General features: G+C 38.7%; 2 protein-coding genes across 4 annotated transcripts; both read right to left on the bottom strand.

The window, feature by feature from the left end:
- Positions 1 to 812: 812 nt before the first annotated feature.
- chst10 (carbohydrate sulfotransferase 10) lies at positions 813 to 9,503 on the bottom strand. Of its 3 annotated transcripts, none has more exons than XM_058380932.1 (6): positions 9,348 to 9,503; positions 5,319 to 5,446; positions 4,761 to 4,867; positions 2,558 to 2,792; positions 2,305 to 2,410; positions 813 to 1,786 (listed from the first exon to the last, which is right to left on the bottom strand). In XM_058380932.1, the coding sequence occupies exons 2-6, from the start codon at positions 5,419 to 5,421 to the stop codon at positions 1,237 to 1,239; spliced, it is 1,101 nt and encodes a 366-aa protein (XP_058236915.1). In that variant the 5' UTR covers positions 5,422 to 5,446; positions 9,348 to 9,503; the 3' UTR covers positions 813 to 1,236. The 3 variants fall into 3 exon arrangements, with proteins under 3 accessions (XP_058236915.1, XP_058236916.1, XP_058236914.1); XM_058380933.1 differs by lacking the exon at positions 9,348 to 9,503 and adding an exon at positions 8,752 to 9,209 and having other exon boundaries at positions 4,824 to 4,867; XM_058380931.1 differs by lacking the exon at positions 9,348 to 9,503 and adding an exon at positions 8,752 to 9,186.
- Positions 9,504 to 12,008: 2,505 nt separating this feature from the next.
- On the bottom strand, positions 12,009 to 22,464 carry LOC131346859 (ribose-phosphate pyrophosphokinase 2). Its single transcript, XM_058380582.1, has 7 exons — positions 22,138 to 22,464; positions 18,204 to 18,387; positions 17,479 to 17,577; positions 16,562 to 16,686; positions 15,063 to 15,236; positions 14,200 to 14,359; positions 12,009 to 13,234 (listed from the first exon to the last, which is right to left on the bottom strand). The coding sequence occupies exons 1-7, from the start codon at positions 22,257 to 22,259 to the stop codon at positions 13,142 to 13,144; spliced, it is 957 nt and encodes a 318-aa protein (XP_058236565.1). The 5' UTR covers positions 22,260 to 22,464; the 3' UTR covers positions 12,009 to 13,141.

Genomic DNA, 22,464 nt, shown 5'->3' with positions numbered 1-22,464 from the left:
GAGCATATCCTAGAGATGGACAATAGAAAGTACACAACACCAGGCATTATGATTTACCCTAAAGACAAAGGCACACAGTGTGTCATTCATGAGGCTTTTCTCCATTGAATACAATGAGGACATTCTGTCCCCGAGTATTTCTCAAATTAGGGTCGAAAAAAAAGGATCTCATGCTCGTCATATATCTGGATGCGGTTATGAACATGTGTGCGCATGGACGTGAATGAACCGATTCATAATCTTTAATGAAATGAATACATTTCAGCATGTAGAGAAGCTAAAGTTGTTGTGAAAGGGAAATAACTAGACAGTTTCTCTGTATCTGGGCCAGATAAAGGCCACATTCACATACAAATCTAATGTGAATTTTTCAGGACAGTGTAGACACAAATCTTTCTAAATTCACTTTGATGTGAGCCATGTAACATGAATGAGAACATCTGCAAAGAGGACATTAAGAGCAGTGACTATATTCAGTGGAAAGATGGGAAAACTGGCGATTTGCCTAAATTGATTCAGTTTTCGAAATTGGAAAGAATTTATCGAACAAATTTCCCAGGAAATCAGTATGAACATGTGCCTGGTTTTTCCTTTCTCTTTGAAGGCAGGTACAGGTCACTTAGAAGATGGGCAGTAGAGCCAAATAAAGCCCACTAAAGTAAGTAAATAAATAAATAAATAAATAAATAAATAAATAAATCAGGATTAATTAGAATACGCTGTAATGTGAAAGTAAGCAAAATTATTACTCTCTTTATTTCTATTCCTATATTTCTTCTCTTTCTTTCTATTTCTCAGAATAAAGAGTCACATTCAGTTTGAGATATTTTAATGTTTATTAGAAATCTATGCTGGGAATCCTCAGTATTATTGTTCTATTAGTAAGCAACCATTCCTGTAGGGAGAGTCTGAGAGGCAGAAATTTGGATGACATTTCAATAGGAGTGTATTAATAAAGAAAAACTACGTCTCATTAATGTACTCTTTAGTTGTGTGTACATATCTGTTATTTACTTTAAAGTTGTTGTTTTTTTTTCCTTGGACACAATTTGTTTTTAAATGGTCTGATAACTACTCTTTTGCCCCTATAAAGAGACCTAAAAAAAAGAATTCCCTCAAATTTGGTGTTTACAGTTCTGTAAACAACGCAAAGAACATGATGGGTTCAACATGCCATAAGAGCAACTTCATCTGATTAAAAAAAAAAACAAACAAACATACTAATAAATCCAAATATCAGTCAAGCAGGAAGTCAGGTCTATGGTACCCAAAAAGGCTAAAATCTCCCTGGTAGCTAGCGTAAAGACGTCGTATGTCCCTCTTGCTGATCCCAGAGAAGTAGCGCTCAACCTTGGTCCTGTTGTAGAGCGTAATGCCTTTAGGGATGCTGGGATACGATACCAAGTCCTCGATTCCGGCAGCTTTGAGTATATACGGCGCATCTTCTTCAAGAGTCTCGTGATGGCCGATTACATCATATGAAATGTCACAGGGGGCGCAGAGTTCAACGTATGTTAACCAGTGAATGACGTGCTCTCCGAACTGCCGGTCGAGATGTTTTCGGCCTGGTTCGTCACCCAAGTAGCGCACGAAGTCCTCGAAGTGCAGGCCGGCGCTTCCGGAGGCGTCGCGGTGACTTTTGCGGTACTTGCGGATGATGGCGGGAGCGATGCTGTGCTTGTACCATGGCTCGAAGCGTGGGTTCTCCACAAACTTGTCCTTGAAGGCTGATATGAGGCGCTCGAATGGGTCTCGGACAATGAAGAACTTGAAGTATGTGTTTAATCTGAAATGATTCGAAAGGGAAAAAAAAGTAAGTATAGAGTCAGAAATTAGACGAACTTTCTTTAAACAAGCAGATATCAAGAAAAACAAAAGAAGGATCACTTGAGCTAGTGTTTAAACAGGAAGATAATTTGAAGATTATATAGAAAGATTAAACTATTCTATTGAAGGATAAACAGTAGATCATAAAGGTTAATAAATATATTTAGCTAATGGATTTTCAGACAGAGGTGAGATTTTTCATGATAAAAAGCTTGTATATGTATTTAACCTGAATTTCAAAGTGTAATTAATTAGTAGAGATTGAGGCAGTAGCTATTACATTATTAAACTGTTCTGTGTCCAGAGTAATGTATAGCCTTTTAACACCTTTTATGGAAATAGCTGCAGTGTACAATATTATTGTAGATAATATTCCTGCATGCAACATGTGGCTGAAGAGGAGTGATCCTGTCATAGCAACAAGAAATGTAAGAAATGCTTTATTCTTGTCAAAATTTAAAGTGCATTTTTCCAGACCTTTCTGTGATCTCTGCGTCACTCATAGAGGACAGGCGAGGTAAACCGTTTCTCTCGTGGTCATGGACCACATTCTCAGGTATGTCTTCAACCTTGGAGAACTTTCCTAATAATTCACAACCAAAGACACAGCGCAAAGAGCGATCGTCATTAACGATTAGGGGCCATTATGTAGAATTCAACACCATCAAGAACTTTTACATGCTTTACAAATCTGAATGTACACATCGTGTGCCGAACAAACCCCTCTCACCATTGAGGACAATGAGGACCTTCTTCCACTGTGTGTTGCCCACCTTGGGCGTCTGGCAGAAAAGAATCTTGTGTTTGTCGCACACAAAGATGCGGTCCAGGACGAACTTGCGTAGAGGAGTGTGTGTGAGGTTCCATAGAGACGAGTTCCTGCAAACGCTGGACAAAAGCTGCAAGCGCTGCACCGTCACCGACTCCCAGTCCAACAGCTCCACCTGAGTTGGGCCACCTGAAGACTATAAACACAAATGGACTTTTTTTTGGAATGCAATCAAATTAACTTTATTTTCAGCGCATAACTCTTTTCTTCCAGAGGCCAGAAATAGAATTTGCAGCTGTTTTATTGTGCTGATGATGAAGTAAACTGTGTGATTTTTTTTTATTTTTATTAACCCTAATATGTTAGTTAATTATGTAATGATTAACATTTAATATGCAATATCTGATATGTTATTGTTTCTGGTGGTAGTTCAAGTGGTTAAGACTCTGGGTCATTGACAGGAAGATCAGGGTTCAAGCCCCAGCACTGCCAAGCTGCCACTGTTAGGCCCTCGAGCAAGGCCCTCAATCTGCTCCAGGGGCGCGGCATCGTGGCCAACCCCCAAAGATAGTTCATGGAAACAGTGAAAGGATTTCACTGTGCAGTAATGTATATATGACAAAGACGAACGGTTTGCTGATATGGGAAAGAAAACACAGGAACACCACACACTGGGATGTTCTGTTCTAGAAACATCCTTCAACTCCTTCTAGTTGCACTTCTTACATTTGCATAATGAATAAATGAACAATTTCAAAACAGCTGATCTGATTCGCTTAAACATCCATGACCGATAATGAAAATAAACCTAGAGGAGTAGTAAGCACTTTTGGAAGTAAATTATCTTCCACAGCCCAAATCACATAGCTAGGACCTGTTCTCCAGAAGAACCTCCATGTTTGAATAGCGCTTTATCGACTCGCTTCGACATTAGAGCTAATCCTGTTTAAATAATCTAATTATGCTTATGCAGAGAAAGTGATGAGCGAGTGAGTGAGCGAATGAATGTCGAGTAAACAAATCTCATGTGTAGAGTGCTGGGGTTGCACGGTGACACCGAATGCATTGCCTGCACTGTGCCATGGGAACACAACATCCACTTGTCTCTGTTTTTATTTAAACATTTCTAAACTGCTGCGGGCGAACAGCAATCCTCTTAACAAGTGTGTTTAAGAAAATAACCATAATTGCTTCTTTAATCCAAAGTTTGCCCCGTTATATGCGTTTTAATGCGTAGTTGAACTCAACGTTAAACTGCAGCTCAAGCAGCGCAAAATTATTGGCACCCTTAATGAAAAACTCATTATTAAATGTGATCTAGCAACATTAATCACAAATGTTATCTGTATTGTTTTGGATTGATATAAACACAATATGTGTAATAACTTTTAGTGCTTTTAAAATAAATCCCCAATAAGTGTCCCAAGACTGAACATAACACAAGGGTTAAAATAACCCTTTTATACCGCCTGCCCTAGAGACAAGAGTCTCTTCTAATAAGGCTAGAAAATCTTCCTCGAGATCCATGCAACATTTTAAGATGTTATAAGTATATTTTTTAGGCATGTGTATGTGGACTTCAGTAGGGTCCAGAGAATAGAAACTACTGAAAAAAAAAATAAGATTTACACTTTGTGTTTTTTGTATTTAATATCCTAGGGGTGTTTTGGCACATATTCCAGGGAAGAACCTAGTTGCTGTTCTTCTGTAATACAGCCTGTGGTAAGTACAGGTATCCTCTTAGCATTCAGAGTTGCTTTAGATTGCTGACTCAGGATTTGTGTGAACCCAACAAATGAACTCCCACAGCCTAGAGATGCTCTCAGTGAAGCCTGGAGGTTTATTAAACGGGCCGCTTGATTTATGTATTATTAAAAAAAAATAACAACATAGTTCCAGACTGCTTTACGGTTAAAGAACTTGAGGCTTTTGTTTGTATGTAGCTGCGGTCTCACAGCTAATACAAAACAAGTGGAAAGAAAATACTCCCAATGGCTGCCCACGAGATGATGTGGTCCCCTGACACAATAAGCAGTGTTAGGTAGCAACATGACTGACGGAGGAATTAATATTATACGTAGTGTATGAACACGTTTTGTTTTTGCCAACCGCTTACTGTACGGGTCACAAGAAGGTTTACGTTAAGCGTTAAGCCGGGACTCACCGCTGCAGACGGTTGTGAGGCCGTGTTCTGTGAAAGCTGATTCAGAGGTTTTATGGTTTTTACCGTTGGAGAGGTCCAGTTTAACAGCACAGGCCTTCCCCCATAGTCTGAAAGAGAGAATATATGTATGCATATACATATCAAAGCGCATGTTGATCCAAACCCTCAGTTGCTTGTATGATTATTTACCCTCATCATCAGTAGGATGAATAACACTTTAGGTACAATAAAACAAGAGAGTAAGGTGCATTCAATATAAAATACCCAAAGCATAATGTTCTTGATTTAGAAAACACTTATGGAGATGCATTTTATAATTGAAAAAAAAGGAGAATTCAGATTTGGTTTGGGCTACATCTTAATCATTTCTGTGACCATGTGGCAAATTCTAGTCTCTTTGCATTAGTGTCTATATATCAGTACCATCTCTGAAGTAGGCAAGCTCTCCCCTGAAAATAAAATTTTAGCACTTGAACAAAGACACACGGTATGTTACAATCATTAACCTTCTTAATAATGCCATAGTTTAGACTGATCATAAGGTTATATAACCCGTACCGTCTGGCATTCGGAAGCTGAAGTTGATGAATTTGCTGACGAACATGAGGATAAGCAGCACCCATCCGCAAGCGCCGACCAGCAGCCAGTGACGGCGCATCATTGGGCCATGGAGACGCTGACGAAGCCTATAGCACAAGACAAAACATTCAGAATAAAATCACAAAGAAACTGATCTTAAGGATTAATATAAGTGACGGGGGAAAGATCATGAATAATATACCAAACAATTGGGTTAATATAATGGGAGAACAAAAGTCCAAGCTTCAGAGCCTCAGCATTCCAGTGCAACCATGTCCATGGGCTACATTTGAGGAACACTGTATGCATTTTATCTTTAGCCAAAACTCCAGACTGCCAAAGAGCCACTGCTGGGCCTCTCGAGCAAGTCCCTTAACCCTCAAACACTCGGCTCTATTTTTCGATTGGAGTCTGTGCCAATTTGGATAAAACATTCTGCCAGTTGAACAACTGTTTGTGTGCACAGTTAAGAGTCATGATGTATCTGGTCTCAAGTGGAGCTCGAGGTTAAGATCTGGGAGAAAAAGCTGTTAAGGAGAAGAGTATTTTTGTCGTGTCACACCTACTCCATGACTAAGATCTACAAAATAAAGCCAGCTCTTCAGTCACAGTCAGGCCGATTTGTGCTGTGTACTGAAAAATACCTGCTTTTAATCATGATGCAGAAAATACTTTTCAGATTAAAATGAAGATGTTGTATAATAAACTAGCGATTGCTTTTCAAAGAATTTATTCTTTAACTAAGGAGTTGATCCAGTTATAAAAATTGGAATTCTTTAAAATCTATTTAAAGAGCTTTCCAAATTCCCACACTGAAAAGTCAGAGACTAGATTAGATTTCTACAAAGATTAGAATTGCCAGTGCGCCATCCTGGCATGTTTTGGGAAGTCAGAGGAAACCGGAAAACTTTAAAAGGGGACCCTGGAGGTGTGAAATATCATCATGGCATTTATTCCCACTCATGTGGGAAGTATAAAAGGTATTTAAAAGCATTTTAAGAGCAAGACTCTTCTCTGTTCTGGCACCGAGGTGGTGGAATGAACTTCCCCTAGACATCCGAACAGCTGAGTCACTGGCCGTCTTCAAATGACAGATGAAGACCTACCTCTTCCTGAAACACTTAAACTAGCTCTTATTTTCCCTGTTTGTTTTATGTATTGCTGTATGTAGATCCTCCCAACACAGTTTTTAGGCTGATGGCATCCCAAGTCTGTGACCTATGGAACCAGTGTTCATTACTAAAGATGTCAAAACACTTTTGTACATCACTCTGGATAAAGCCTTCTGCCAAATGCCAGGAGGGTAAATGTAAAATTTTTAATCCAAGTGCTTTCCCATCCTGAAACAGGATGCATGAACAGATTTTGTGGAACCATGTGTAACAGCGTCACCAAAAAATGTAAAGAAAATAATAAAATAAAACTGTATGAACAAACAAGGCTAGGGCTGATTTCTTTCTAGCTGGGACTGTAGATTCAGGTCTCTCAGTGTGAAACACGCATTGATTTGACCTCCATTTGGGCTGCTGACACATCCGTAACACATCAGTGGTGTTTAAGAATATAGTAATTAACATGACTGCTGGAGTGCATTTTGTTCTTGGTTAGGAGTAGTGTGACCATATCTGCAATATGCAGCTAATCTATTTATTAACATATTTGGATTATTTTAAAATATTTTTTTGTACAAATAACCTGGAAGATATCTAGAACATGACACACATGACATAGACGATCTACAGTAGACCTAATATTACCCGAGTTCTGAATTAAAATCAGTAAAATCTGAAATAAAACCATTTCTCCAAATTTGCACAGTTACAAAAGAAATGCTCCGAACAGTTCAGACAGATCCTGGGAACACCAGGAACAGTGTTGCATAACTCTTCTGGCTTCATTTATTCTTATGTTTTCAATGTATTTTCATTTGTAAATAAAAACAACATACAGGCTGCTTCAAGGATATCATTTTGACTCGGACTTGCACCGTTTCTGTACGGTGTGTCCCAGCATATTTCTGGTATACAACAACCCCCAAAATTGCTGGTTATCTTGTAGTTAATGGAAATAATAGTCTACTGATTTGGAAGAGACACTGTTGTTCTGAAATGTAACTAACTGGCTTACGCAGTCACATTATATACACTATATTGCCAAAAGTTTTGGGACACCCCTCCAAATCATCGACTTCAGGTGGTGTTTTTCAAGGGTTGGCTTGGGCTCTTAGTTCCAGTGAAGGAACTCTTAATGCTTCAGACATTTTGGACAATTTCATGCTCCCAACTTTGGGGGAATAGTTTGTGGATGACCCCTTCCTGTTCCAACATGACTGCTCACCAGTGCACTAGGCAAGGTCCATAGAGACATGGATGAACTTGACTGGTCTGCACATTCCTGACCTTAACCCCATAGAACACCTTTGGGATGAATTAGAGCAGAGACAGCAAACCAGGCCAAAACTGGTATGTCTGCCTTTACATGCACATCAATGTAATATGGAGTTGGCCCGCCCTTTGCAGCTATAACAGCTTCAACTCTTCTGGGAAGGATTTCCACAAGGTTTAGGAGTGCGTTTATGGGAATAAACACACTGGAAGCACATTTGTGAGGTCAGGCACTGATGTTGGACGAGAAGGCCTAGCTCACAGTCTCCGCTCTAATTCATCCCAAAGGTGTTCTATCAGGTTGAGGTCAGGACTCTGAAGTTCCTCCACACCAAACTCACTCATCATGTCTTTACGGACCTTGCTTTGTGCACTGGTGTACAGTCATGTTGGAACAGGAAGGGGACATCCCCAAACTATTCCCACAAAGTTGGGAGCATGAAATTGTCCAAAATGTCTTGGTATGAAGCTGAAGCATTAACAGTTCCTTTCACTGGAACTAAGTGGTCGAGCCCAACCCCTGAATTCAATGATTTGGAGGGGTGTCCCAAAACCTTTGGCAATATAGTGTAGAAAATAAAAAGGTTTCCAGAAAGTTCCACAAAACATCCTGTTCAGGAGTCTAAATGCAGCGTTTTTTAAACCTTTACTTAACTAAGAGGTTGTTTGGGATTAGCAATCCCTTCTTGTGCGAGAGAAACCCTGGTCTTGTTCTGCAAATTGTTGTTTGCTTTATTTGTGCCAATGAATGACTTCATTTTCCAGCAGCCCTGTTATTTTTATTTTATCTTTTATAGCCTATTACTGTCTCTTGAACAAATAAACAGCCATTAAACTCGCACTCATCAGCAAAGATAAACAGTGTGATTTATATTATTGTAGTAAACAGAAAATTTTAGGCATGAACCCATCACCGTAAAACAAAAACGCCTGTCACTGAACCAGCTCATCTTTTACAGATACAGTGCAAAGGCGCATGCGCATTAGCAGGATGTTTAACGTCCTTTTTTGGGGAATATTCCACTTACCTTTCATGTATAAAAAACGGTGATCTTCTTTTCGCCATACAAAAATAGCAATATATTAAGTATGCACTTTTTATATTCTAAGATATACTGAAAATATACTACATTATATTCCATTTCCAATGTATTGCACTAAGCAAAAGTAAGACTTCTTGAACGTTAGCTCACATTGGTATGATACCAATCCAGCCTAGTAGTACTAGTAGCTACCTTCACGTTTGTACATCACCTGAAAAATATAAATATACGAATAAAGCAAAATAAAATGTCCAAACAGGGCAAATTCATGCACATAATACAGCCGTTCTTACGAACGTAGCTAGCTAGCCCTAGCACTGACACTAGCAATACAAGAGTGTTGTTTCAGCCTTCTAGGCGACGGTTGAATCCCAAATTGCTCCCTATTGGACGTGTAGTGCACTATATAGAGCGTCGAAGTAATTGCGTCACACCCTAAGAAGTGCACTCGGATACGGAGCAAGGAGCCGTTTGAGATCGAGCCCATCGCCTTGTTAGCTGCACGTATTTACAGTTCGAGAGCAGTCTGTAAACACTACGCGCAGGCAGCAGATGTTAGTAAACATTTACGCACGTTTTACCTTTTTTAATAGAGATCAGACGAGAAAACCTAAACGTTGTGGTTTTTTTCTCTTCTCGCTCCGATTCGATTAGACATGTCCAATTATTTCCGTGATGTATTTTGGCCATTTTCTCCAGACAGGGCCGATGCCGTAGTGGACCACGATGGTGCGTCTTTTTACAGGACCCTTTATATGCAGGACCACTTCTGCCCCAAATTAACTTCATTCATCATAATAAATAATGGCATTTACTTTAATTACTTTATTACAAACATTAACGCATGATCACTTTACATTTGATTATTTTTTTAAATAAAAAAAAAAATAAAATAAAAAAAAAATAACAATAATAATAATAATAATAATAATAATAATAATAGTGCTATGTGCTAAGTTTTGACACCCTTCAGTATTTAGTCAGTATTTAGTAACACCCCCTTTGATAGATATCACAGCTTACAAACAATTTTTTTGTAGCCAGGAGTCTTTTTATTTTTGTTTAATAAATATTTATCCACTGTTTCTTGAAGGACACTTCTAGTTCTGAGATATTCTTGGACTGTCTTGCTTAAAGTTTATCTATCTATCTATCTATCTATCTATCTATCTATCTATCTATCTATCTATCTGTCTGTCTGTCTGTCTGTCTGTCTGTCTATTTTCAGTGATGTTTAAGTCATGGGACAGTGAAGTGCATAGTGGATATTTTTGGGAGTATATTTGGATCATTGTCTTGTTTATTTTAGCTTTAGTTTGTTGACTGACTGTCAACTGCCTCTACCTTACCTAAATATTGTTCTGCAAACATCAGATGTTTACATCAGAATCAGAGTAAAAGTTCCTTCTGATGACTCTTCCATGCAGATCATGATTCAAGATGGCACCACAAGCATGCATGGCTGCCTGTTACAACAGCTTTCCCCATCAGTAAAGGATTATCTTTATCTTATCTTATAATGTGTGTCAACTGATCTTTTTTCAATATGTGAGGCAATGAGGATTTTCTTGGTCTACCAGGTCTAGACTTGTCGTCCATCATTTCCATTAACTGTGTCCACCAGTGTGGCATGGTGGACCTTAGTTACCTACAACAGAATGTCATATGTTAAGATGTTTCTTGAGAATGAGATTTTGGAGCATAAGTGGGTAACTAGGGTGTGTGTGTATATATATATATATATATATATATATATATATATATATATATATATATATATATCGCTCCCCCTGTGCATCAGTGAGCCTTGGCCACCCATGACCCTGTCTCCGGTTCACCACTGTTCCTTCCTTGGACCACTTTTGATAGATACTGACCACTGCAGAGCGGGAACACCCCACAAGAGCTGCAGTTTTGGAGATGCTCTGATCCGGTCATCTAGCCATCACAATTTGGCCCTTCGTCAAACTCGCTCAAATCCTTACCCTTGTCCATTTTTCCTGCTTCTAACACATCAACTTTGAGGACAAAATGTTCACTTGCTGCCTAAAATATCCCACCCACTAACAGGTGCCATGATGAGGAGATCATCAGTGTTATTCACTTCACCTGTGGTCATAATGTTATGCCTGATTGGTGTATACTCAGTATATGTACAAACATATTGCATAATATAAACTCATATACGTAATGTAAATGTTCAATCTTAATCCTGTATGATTTTTATGTGGTGGCTGTCACCACATTGCTCCCAATGGCACATGGACTAGGCTCATACCAAACATGCCCTGAGGAATATTTTAGTTAAACATCGTTCACATGGCCAGATTTAGTTCACATGGTCTCTCTGACCCACATTCCTGATCATTTTAATCTGACCAGTCCACAATTTATAATTCTACATATGCTATGTCACCATATTACATACCAGTGGAACGCATAAAGGAGAAGTATGCTATGATATTTCAAAACCAGTAATAATAATACGTTGCCATTAAGTCCGTCAATATATTCCTTAATTTAAATAATTGAATTAAAATAAATATGTAATATAGTCATGTAGTAGATATGATATATAACACAATTGAGTGGCGCCCTCATGTGGTCAAGAGACTTCCACACACCTTACACCAACCTGCAGTTAACCACACAGCAAAACTCTTAACAGGTAATGACTATGTCTTAAAATCTAGATTTGCCAATACCTAATTGTAGCCTAATATAAAACACTTGCGTTTATTAATTTTGGTATATTCCAGAACAAATTCACACCTTCAGGCCAAAGAGACAGGACATATATGTCAAAGCATATATTTATTTTCATGGTCACTTTAAGACAGTAACACTTGATCAGTGTCTCGAGTATAATGTCTGGAATGCATTCCCTAATGCTTAGGAAAACAGCAGCCTGCATTACGAGTCATATATTGTGAAATTTATTAAAAAACGATGCTGTGATATGTACCAAGGAACATCCAGGTGTTTTAAAAATATGGATTCCACCACCTCACTTTGCTGTTTCTCTAATCAGGAATGAAATCTATTGACCGACATCAAGAGTCCACTGGAGAAAACACTAACTGTTCTCTTCGTACTAATGTAATTCTGTTGGTAAGCTACTGAGCATGGAATGTTTTAAAGGTTTCTAGGCAAACTATTAAAATTAATTGAGTATTATTTAAGCTAGCTATATTAGTATGTGATCATTGCATGTGGCTTTGAACCATGACAATAAGCCAAAGTCTGATTTAAAAGGTTTAATCATGTTGGTACTGCTGGATATGTCCACTGCTGGACAACAACTGATTTATACGTTATACTTTGTGTGCCGTTGTGTAATAATGTGCTTTATAACGGATGAAGAGCACGGCGCAACAAAGGACAGCCAGGATTCTGTCAGAAATTATACATTATTGTGTTTAGGTCCATGCTTCACCCATGACAATATGTTCTTATTTGGATCATGGAGGTTAACATTGAAATCACAAAAGCAGTGTTAACTCATGCAGCCTGGCACTGGAGAACTACACAAAGCTCAACATTCACAAGTCAGCGTGGTCTCAAACAGTCTCTTAGCCATTTCAGTGAAAATACAGAGCATCTGTTCTGAACTGTGTGTTTAATAACAACTGATCAGAGATTATTTAGTTGTAAAAATAGTCTGAAAATTCACCGTGCAAATGGAGAGTCAACGTTTGTTTGCGATAAACTGTGCTGCGTTAAAGACCACAACGGTGGACTCGGGCCGAAGAACCGTTACATTTCTCTCACAAGGGTCATCAGGTTTGAAATTGTGAAATCCGGTTCAATGTTAAATCAGTTCTGAGAATAAAGCGAATTATAAAGTTATGAAATGGCACAGAGAGAGAGAGAGAGAGAGAGAGAGAGAGAGAGTCTATACTCTCTCTGTCCGACATCTCGTCTTCTGCTTCCTCTTTATTCAAGCAACAAAATTCTTGGGAACCCAAATGTGAAACATTTAGGACTAAACTAAATCCTGACAAGTTATAATCTTCTAATGCAAAAATTACAGGGTCTGCTTGTAGGGCAACTATATACACATGCATACGTTTGGGGAAGGAAAAAAAAAAAAATACAGAGACACTAAATTGAAGTGAAGTCGGCATCAGATATTTGGGTAAATCAAAAACAAGGTCAGAAAATAGATTGAAAACTGAGAGCAGAACCAATGTAAATTGTCCCAAAGTTTGTTTTGTGAATGGAATGCTAACAAGAGTGACGTGGGCGAGATAAACAAGGGCCGGACGCTTGCTGCCGGCTACAGAATTTGATCGACTCTCTGGCCTTCCACATGGGAATGATACTGGAATTGGTGATGGAGGAGGAGGAAAAGTGTAACTGGCTCTCTTCTTTCTTACAACGGAACGTGACTGAAAAGGTACGAGACAGATTCGCCGTTGTGGGTTCTCCGGATGGCCTCGGCTAAGATCATGGAGATGTCGATGACCTAGAAAAGATACGTACAAATCATCAACCACACGAAGCTCATGAGCTCTAACAGAAAACAGCAAGCTGCAGATTAAAAGCGTCTTGGGAAGCACATGCTACTCACAACATGTCTAAGGAAAAACAATAATAGGAGGCGTCACCGTCCTTATGGCAAGTAGCACAATGATTACGCCATTCACATGAAACAATCACTAATTAGAATTTTGATTTCATTCCTTAATTTTTGTAAACTTTATCTGGAATAACAGGAGATTTTGTTTTAATAAAAAATGGTCAATGCTATTTAAAATAACATTTTAATGTTCCTTTTTTTATTTTTATATTTTAATGGAAGTGAAAATTTTTAGAAAAATACCAAATTGATTCCTTAATTTAAATTAATCTTTTTAATTAATTGTATTTATATTGATTTATGACATTTTTTGAGATGTGTATGTGTTTATTTCAATTCCGTTATTTAATTTTAATATATAATACATTTTTTTATTTTTCAATACCATGAACAGAAAAACATCTAGCATTAAATGATACCCTGATTCATAAAAACTGCTGGCACCTTTATTTTTTATATGAAAATGAAATGTTCTCCTGTGATACACTATAACCACAACAGTACTAGTTCTAGCTAATATTAACCAACTAACAAGTCATACTGCAATGATGGAACACTGGTTATAAAATATTTTGACTCAACATATCAATCTCTATATATATTCTCTCAGACAAGTCAAATGTGTTTTTCCTCACTTGTCCTCCAACTCGCAAGCTGATTGGTCGAGAGGTAAAAGTTCTCTGAGCTCTGCGTGAGCTTCATCCTATTAAATTACATGTGGAATGTTCCAATCATGAAGGCAACCTATATTTATATTCCCCAAGAAAGTTCACACTGCCAGCTCACAATATGGTGTTCAGAATAATTAACAATCATTCAGGAAGTCGGATGATTATTATAGTATGTAGTACCTGGATTTTGGGGCACTGCTTCATCTTCTCCTCCTGTGGAATGGTGTTGGTGACGACGACGGCCTCGAAAGGAGCGTTGTTGATGCGCGAGATCGCAGGACCCGAGAAGATGCCGTGGGTAAGAATTGCGTAAACCTTTATAGCTCCGGCGGAGATCAGCCTGACGACATGATGAGGAAGAGATATTAGAGAGGTGACAGTAAAACGGATTAAGAAAAATAAAAGTGGAAGAGAGAAAGAACAAAGAGAGAGAGAGAGAGAGCTCCATGTTGTATACAATGGACCTGGTGGACAAATACATGCATATTTATCTTCTGTACTGCTCATCCTACACAGGGTCACATGGAACCAGGGACAGAGGATGAGGTGCCAACCCACCACAGGGCACAATCCCACACCCATTCACACGATGGACATCGTTTAGATGCCAATCAGCCTACGACGCATCTCTTTGAACTGGAGGAGGAAACTGGATTAATAGAGGAAATCCCTGAAGCACGGGAAGGACATGCAAACTCAGTGCACAATGGGTCAGAGGCAGGAATTGAGTCTGCAACCCTGGATTTCTGGGGCAAACGTACTAAGAAATAAGCTACCATGTTCCCTTCCTTATTTATATTTACATAAATATTATATTTATGACATTTATATGAATTTTACCTTCAATTATAAACATTTTGGCAACTACCTGTAAATCAGAACCACTCCATTAAGTAACAGATTTTGTCGCTTGTTAATGTGAACATCTAGTTTCTCCTGATAAATCTCATATGTGTATCTCATGACTGTGTTATTCAACCAGTCACGTGTTCATGCTTGCTCGTTTTGCATTCGGAGTGTGCGTTTTGTGTGCTATGACCTACTTATCAGCAGCGTGGCAGATGGTTCCACACGTGTCAGCCATGTCGTCCACCAGGATGGCCACTCGGTCCTTTACGTCCCCTACTAGCACCATCCGGTCCACCTCGTTGGCTTTTTTGCGCTCTTTGTGAATGAGTGCGAACTCCACGTTCAGCCGGTCAGCGATGGAGGTCACCCTGGGGACACGTGCACAGGTTTACACTCACAAATTAGCATGTTTAGCTGATTAAATGTCATCTTCAGTTGGGGAAACAGTGACATAATATTTGCTTTGAGGTTTTCACTAAACTTTCATTAGGTGTGAATAAATCCTACTCCCTGAAAATGACCCAACTGAAAATTCTGTACTTTAGAAGACATATCTGCATGTTTCTATCTGAAGAGTCTACAACTTCAGATTGAGGAAATATTAGAGACACCAAATAGATTTTTTACATTTCCCTGACTGATGTATTTAAGGTGCAAAGATGATCGATGACCTCCATTAGCTCAGATGGAGATGTCTAAACATAAGATTTTGCAATACCTTTTTGCACTTCCTGCTACATTAAAGACTGAATACCCCACCCACCCTGAATACCTTTTATTTAATATGCGTAATTAACATGTAATCACCAACAGCATCTATATATTTGGTAATGAAATTTCCTTCCCCACTGACATTGTTCCTACTTTTCCCCACAATGCATTTCAGCCATTAGTGGGATTTACCCTTCACTTCATCTTGACATAAACACAGTGTTACAGCAGAGCTTTAGTCCTTTAATCTATCCAGCTGTCTCGTCTCCTCACCTCTACACTCTGTTCAAACAGATAGGGCTCCAAATCCTCAACTTTTCCTCTAATACCATCAAGACCACTGTGCTTCTCTTAGATCTCACAGATGGTTAACGTGCCGAGCCGAGAAGCTGCATTGCATTCTGGGACTTTGAGTCTTTGGAATGTCGTCTCTGCTACTGCACTGGATTTCTCATTGGTATGACACTGAATGTCGCTTAAAATGAAGTCCCATTCTTTATAAGCCTGTAATTAAATGTATTTAAAGTATCCTCAGGATCCTGTCCCATCATTAGATGAAGATAAATAGCTTTCTTAAAAGTGATACTATAAATACTTAATCCTTGGACGGAGATCTTGTTCCTATTATGAATGATTTAGATCGATGTTTCCTTTTCAAGCTAAATGGCTTTTAACCCAGGACTTAAATTACTCTTGTATATTAAAGCTTAATATAAACGAACAGCTTGCTGTTATCTGAAATAGTGTAAGGGATTAAAAAGAAAACAAAAATGTTTAATAGTTGAAAGAAAATGACTCAGAGTTCAAAGCGATGGTGAACAACTGCTTTCTTGCAGATTTTATCACACCCCCAGAGAACTAAACTGGTCTTACTGAACAACAAAGATGATCTTTGGTCAAAGCTGACCTGTTAACCATCCCCGGGTCAGCCTTGAGTGCTCGACCCCTGACCCTAGCCGTGATCAAAATGACAAAAGCTTACCTTTTAGCACCACCAGCATCAGGAGAGACAATAATGCAGTTTTTCCACTCTGGAATGTTCTCTCGGATCCACTGGAGGACTGCGGGTTCAGCGTACAGGTTGTCCACGGCAATGTCGAAAAATCCCTGGTGGCAGAAAGATAAAGCACAAAAAGCACCAATTAGATGATTGAAGTGTAGTTCATTTTAATTGCTCTGGAAGATTTTCCAGAAGTAGTTTTTGCTAGGAATAAGAAACACACACAAAAACAACAAAACCCAGAGAGACACGACCGCAGGCTTAAATACATACATACGTAAGAATTCATTCATGAGACGTTACTTTCTTCAACATGGAGGATTTCAGCACACGTTTTTTTTACACATATCTCTTGCTACACTTTCACTAATCAACACTTCTTGTTTTGTGTTCATTTCATTAGCGTTATACACGTTGTAGTGCGATCCTCGGTTTAATTTACCACTTATGTGTATGTGTTCAGTGGTTGAGTTGAGTTGTTTTTCTGGCCTGTGATGGAGCTCAGACAGGCCTGAGCTTGAGTTGGTTGTAATTAGCACTGGAACTGGGACATGAGGAAACTAACAAACAATTAGACTGCGTGTTTTATTTGTCACATTATAAAACATGTTTATTAACATGGTGTGGCCTAACGCTTTGGTGTTCATCTTCAGTAAATGTTTTATTCTGATCAAGTTGAAATTATTAGCTGGGAAAAGAACCACCTAAGTTCATTAGAGATATTGTGAGTGGTCAGAGAGGGTGGAAGTGAGATTTAAAAATACATAAATAAATAAAAACAAACAAAAAAAAAAAAACAGGCATAGACACTTCCTTGGCATTTCCTTCTGAATTTATTAGCAGATCTGACCTCATTTGTACACGACTTTGATAAATAAAACTGCCTGCGAAGTTGTTACCTGAATCTGTGAAGCATGAAGGTCCATGGTGATTATATGGTCTGCTCCGGCTACTGATAGCATGTTGGCCACCAGTTTTGCAGAAATGGGTGCACGGCTCTGAAAGAAATACAAATTTCTTTCTCAAACAACAAGCAATCTTTGCACTGTGCTTTTATTCTTATATTTACATCTTCATCTTAAACCAAAATATGATATAAAGCTCAAACATAAGTCTCAAGATCGACTAAGAATTTTTGGACATTTAGTAACATTAAAGCGTATGAGGTGTTAAATTTTTTAAGCCTGGTGTGCTTTTAACTAGATTAAGTTTTACTCACACGGTCGAGGTTAAAGGAATTAGAGCTCACATAAACCCCATTTTAAGCTTTTCAAACTTTGACCTCAGGCCTGGCTGTAAAAATGCCTTTTGTGTGTGTGTGTCCCTTTAGCTTTAGTGTAGCTGTGAATGTGAGTATATTCCCTTCTAATAGGTTACTAAAAGGCTTAACAAGTCAGACTTTATTCCTTCAACATCTTAACACCGCATCAACTTGCCATAATATTCACTGGAATGTTCAGTAATCTACTGATAAATAATTATCAGCCCTCGGATTCAGACCAGACCTGCTGTCTCATGCTCAACAAGTCAGAAAAGAGGGCAAAGATCAATAAAATCTATACAGCTACATATGTTACTGAACGCAGGTAAAATTTTCAAAACATTTCAGCAAACTGTTACTCACTTTGTCCTTTTTGTCCTGTCGGGCGTAGGGGAAACAGGGGATGACGGCGGTGACGCGTGATGAAGAAGCGATCTTGCATGCGTTGATCATGATCAGCAGCTCCATGAGGTTGTCATTAATTTCTCCACAGCCACTCTGTATGATGTACACATCCTCGCCTCGCACGCTCTCACCTATTTCAACACTGTAGCAAACAACAACAATTTGGTTGACGAAATAATGGCTTATCACCATCAATTATCATTCAGAAATGGCATACATAGCTTAAACCATGTCCCAGGCACACATCTGAGCATTGTGGTGTATCGTCGACTGCTGACAGTCACTTACTATAACATTAACCCTATTTTTAGTCATTCCCATTGAATGAATTGCAAATAAACAAAACATGGCTCCTCAGATCGATTAGCAAAATACTCAATCATGTATAAAAGGTATTATTGCCACGTCACCAACAACTACTCTCAAATCATGTGTGTAAATGATAATTTCCCTCAAATTACAAATGAAACCACTGGAGTCACTGTATAGATATTTATATGCATGAAAACAATATATACACTTAAAATAAATGTGCTATTACTTTGCCCCTATGTTATTTTAAGCAAGAATACATTGATTTCTAAATAGTTTTCAATGATGTTAGCCTCATAGCTGTAGTAGTACTAAAAGAAGATTTGGACACTTAACAAGGCTGAACAAACATTGTGTGAATTACCACATCACCCTGAGTGTGACGCAAGGACCGTTATCTTGAGAACTAAAATTTATTTAGTCGTCACAGTGTTGTTTGGCTAAACCAGTGGTTTTGGGACTCCTGATCAATGAGTTCAACATGAATCTCGAGGGGAAGGTCTTTCTACAGATTTTCCACAAAGCATCCATTTATTATTAAAAAACCTTTAAACAGAATTGAACATGTCCTTATAAAGGAAACGGAAGCTGGAATGTCTTAGCATCGCAGCTAAGTTTGCATCGCTTTAACAGTTAAGGTTTCCAGCCTGAAAGGACCTCAAGATATATTCTGAAGAAAATATTCTACAATACAACCATCCGTCTACAGACCATGACAGAATTCATATAGTTTGAGCCCTTGAAGTATACGTTTTCTTGCTTGCATAATAAGAGTATAAGATGTTGGGGGGAAAAAATAATCAAGTCAGCACTTGTGTGAAAAATTCCTGACAGGAGATTGGCCTCCCACTGTTTATCTGTCTCTAACCGTGTCACGTGAAGGAACAAGAAAAAGGGACCATGACAAATCAATTAGGAACAAAAACAAGCTTTACAGGCGAGACTGGGAGACAAAACACAGCACAATCTTAAAAGTTCTCTCATGACCTGAGGCAATGCTAATTTTCAGGACTCACCTATTCACCTAGCTTTCTGCTACCACAGGTCTAGAATGTGAAGACAAGATAAACTTACATATTTAATTATACGGCATTGTGTCATGTTTAATACATTATTACGTAGAATAACATCCACTAAGATTATGTACCAGATGTGCTTGCTAACAAGTGCAAGGAGTTCTCTCATGATCTGAGGGGAAAAGCTTAGCGATGACGCCTTATAAGTTATAAGACACCTAGCCTTTGGCTAATTCAAGGTATACAACGATTTTCATGTCCTTGTAACAATAAATCAATGCTAAGTAACTGGAAAAAAAAAAAAAGTCATCAAAGTCCCTATTAAAAAGATCTGGGAAACCTAATTAAACAATCACGTAGATCTTTCTACACAAAAAGTACAAGTGAAGCACAAAATCTGGTTTTAAGGTAAAAAAATATTTTTAGATACGGGTCGATCATCATCAAACGTATTAATCACTGGCAAAGAAAAGAAATAAAACAGGAGCCTAAAAGCTAACATGGCCACATTTCATGTTAACCTCATTGATCAGGAGTCCCAGAAACACTGGTTTAGCCAAACAACACTGTGACGACTACATAACTTTAGCTCGAGATAACGGTTCTTGCATCACACTCAGGTTGATGTGGTAATTCACAAAATGGAGGTAAAGCTTTGTGGACAGATCTTCGAGATTTCAGCGCTGTTCGGCTAACCTATGATCACAAGGCTTTCTATGAAAATGTGTGCAGGAATTTTGAGCTAACAGTGCCATTTTATTGTCCAGTTAGTTAAAGCAGTCAGGTGTCTAGACAATGATAACCATGTAACCTACTGATCCGTTATAACAATGATGGAACAGAGTAAAGCAGCAATTAGGCCCTTAAGACAAGTTTAGTCCTTCTGTGATGTGCTTCTTCTAATCTTCAGTCCTTAAAACACAACTGCAAGGTCATTTTAATAGATCATCTGTTGCATCAACATTCACCTTGTGGCAATGTTCTTAGACAAAACATCCAGCTTGGTCAGTTGCAAAAACACAAGCTGAACTGGTCAAACTGGTAAACCACTTCGATTCAATTTAGACCTTTAAGAGGTTATCTGCAAATCCTTTCTACCAGCACACAAAGATGATCTACCAGTTTAACCATCATTGTTTTGGCAGCTTATTTAGCAGGAACATCTAATCTACTATATCTTGTTTCTGGCACTGTAGGAAAGGGACGCCGCCTTTAACTTATTTTTATTTTGAGTATTGGTAAAAACTTGACTGGGCCTGATCTATGCAAAACAATGGGCGTGATGGCAGTAAGTCTTTGGTTGTGTCCTGGGTTCATGCGAAATATCATTTGTCACATGCATGCATAGCAAAATATCAATTAAATTAAACCAATTCACAGCAGTATTGAGTCTGATACCAAAACTCAGTAGCACACTAGAGCATTTGTAAATGTCTATCCATGTACGCTTCCTTGTTGTGGTATGCTTTACAACCCACTTTTAAAGGTTTCCAGGTAGAACATATATATTAAAAGGGTACACACTTGTTCACAATCAAGTCAAAGTCAAAGTAGCTTTACTGTCACTTCAACCATATATAGCTGATGCAGTACACAGTGAAGTGAAACAACGTTCCTCCTAGACCAAAGGTGCTACACATAACAGACAAAGTACAGGTGACGCAGACAACTATAGAGCTAAACACAGAGATAAAAAATAAATTAAACTATAATTTAAAAATTAAAATAAAAAATTAAACTATACTTAAGGTGCAGTCTTTAAGAACTAGACATACAACAGAAGTGCACAGGAAGACAAGACAAGACAAGACAGTGCAGACAAACAACATATAGGCCGACTTTGTGCAATGAACAAGACAATGTGCAAAGAACAGTGTATACAGTGATTGCAGATATTAAAGCGACACGTAAACAGGATTAATATAAATATATATAAATGTAAAGTGGCATGTGCGTGTGTGTGTGTCTGACTATGTCCAGCACAGTTCAGTTCTTTTTTTTGTGCGTGTGTTATGTATGTGTATGTGTGTGTGTGTCCAGCACAGTTCAGTTCTCCTCTGAGATCAGATCTTGGTGTGTGTGTGTGTCCAGTTCAGCTCAATCAACACAGCTTGGTGCCTTTATATCTGAGGGTGCATTGTCACGTGTCAATCAGGAATGGTGTAAAAACTGGGTGATAAACAGAAGTGCTAATGTGAAGCCATGATCCTATTGCACAATATTAGCATTAAACCCGCAGGTCTCCTGCTAAACATTAACAATTATCCTTTGCAAATGCCTTTAGTTTTCAATAGGCACTTCCTAAAACAACCTTGTTGTGGCTGATCCGGGGCATGAACCGATCGTGTGTGTGTGTGTGTGCGCGCGCGCACGTGTGTGAATAATTTCAGAGCAAGAAAGTTCGCAGAAACGTGACAACTGTACAATTATAAGAAATCAGCACGTGAGCTGGCCGGACTGAGAACTCGTGCGTGTAAACACATGTGGTTTAAGCTGCACGTGCTGCCCCCGATTCTTACGCTTTTCGCTGATTTCTATGTGGGATTAAAAAAAAAAAAACTCACCAGGTCTCCTGATTGCTGAATTTTTTGGTGATCACTTTTCCCAGCTCGAGCCCGAGGCGGTCGGCCACTTTCTGGGAGAGGTCATGGTGGGAGCTCCCGCTGAACAGCACGATGTTGGGCATGGCGGAAATGCGCGCGCTCTTATACACGTGTGCACAGGCGAAACCGGGAAGGTTTGCTGGAAAGAAAAGAAAAGAAATAAATAAAATAATAAAAAAAAAATCTCCAGTGCACGGAGTTGGACAGATTAAAGTGAACAAAAACAGCACCGCTGCATGCTAGATAAGCGCGGAGTGACCGACGCGCACAAGGAGGAAGTGACGGAAG

The sequence above is a fragment of the Hemibagrus wyckioides genome, linkage group LG26 (genome assembly GCF_019097595.1).
Source record: "Hemibagrus wyckioides isolate EC202008001 linkage group LG26, SWU_Hwy_1.0, whole genome shotgun sequence".
Lineage (NCBI taxonomy): Eukaryota > Metazoa > Chordata > Actinopteri > Siluriformes > Bagridae > Hemibagrus > Hemibagrus wyckioides.
The sequence above is the reverse complement of the archived record's forward strand: the minus strand, read 5'-3'. Positions and strand labels throughout refer to the sequence as shown.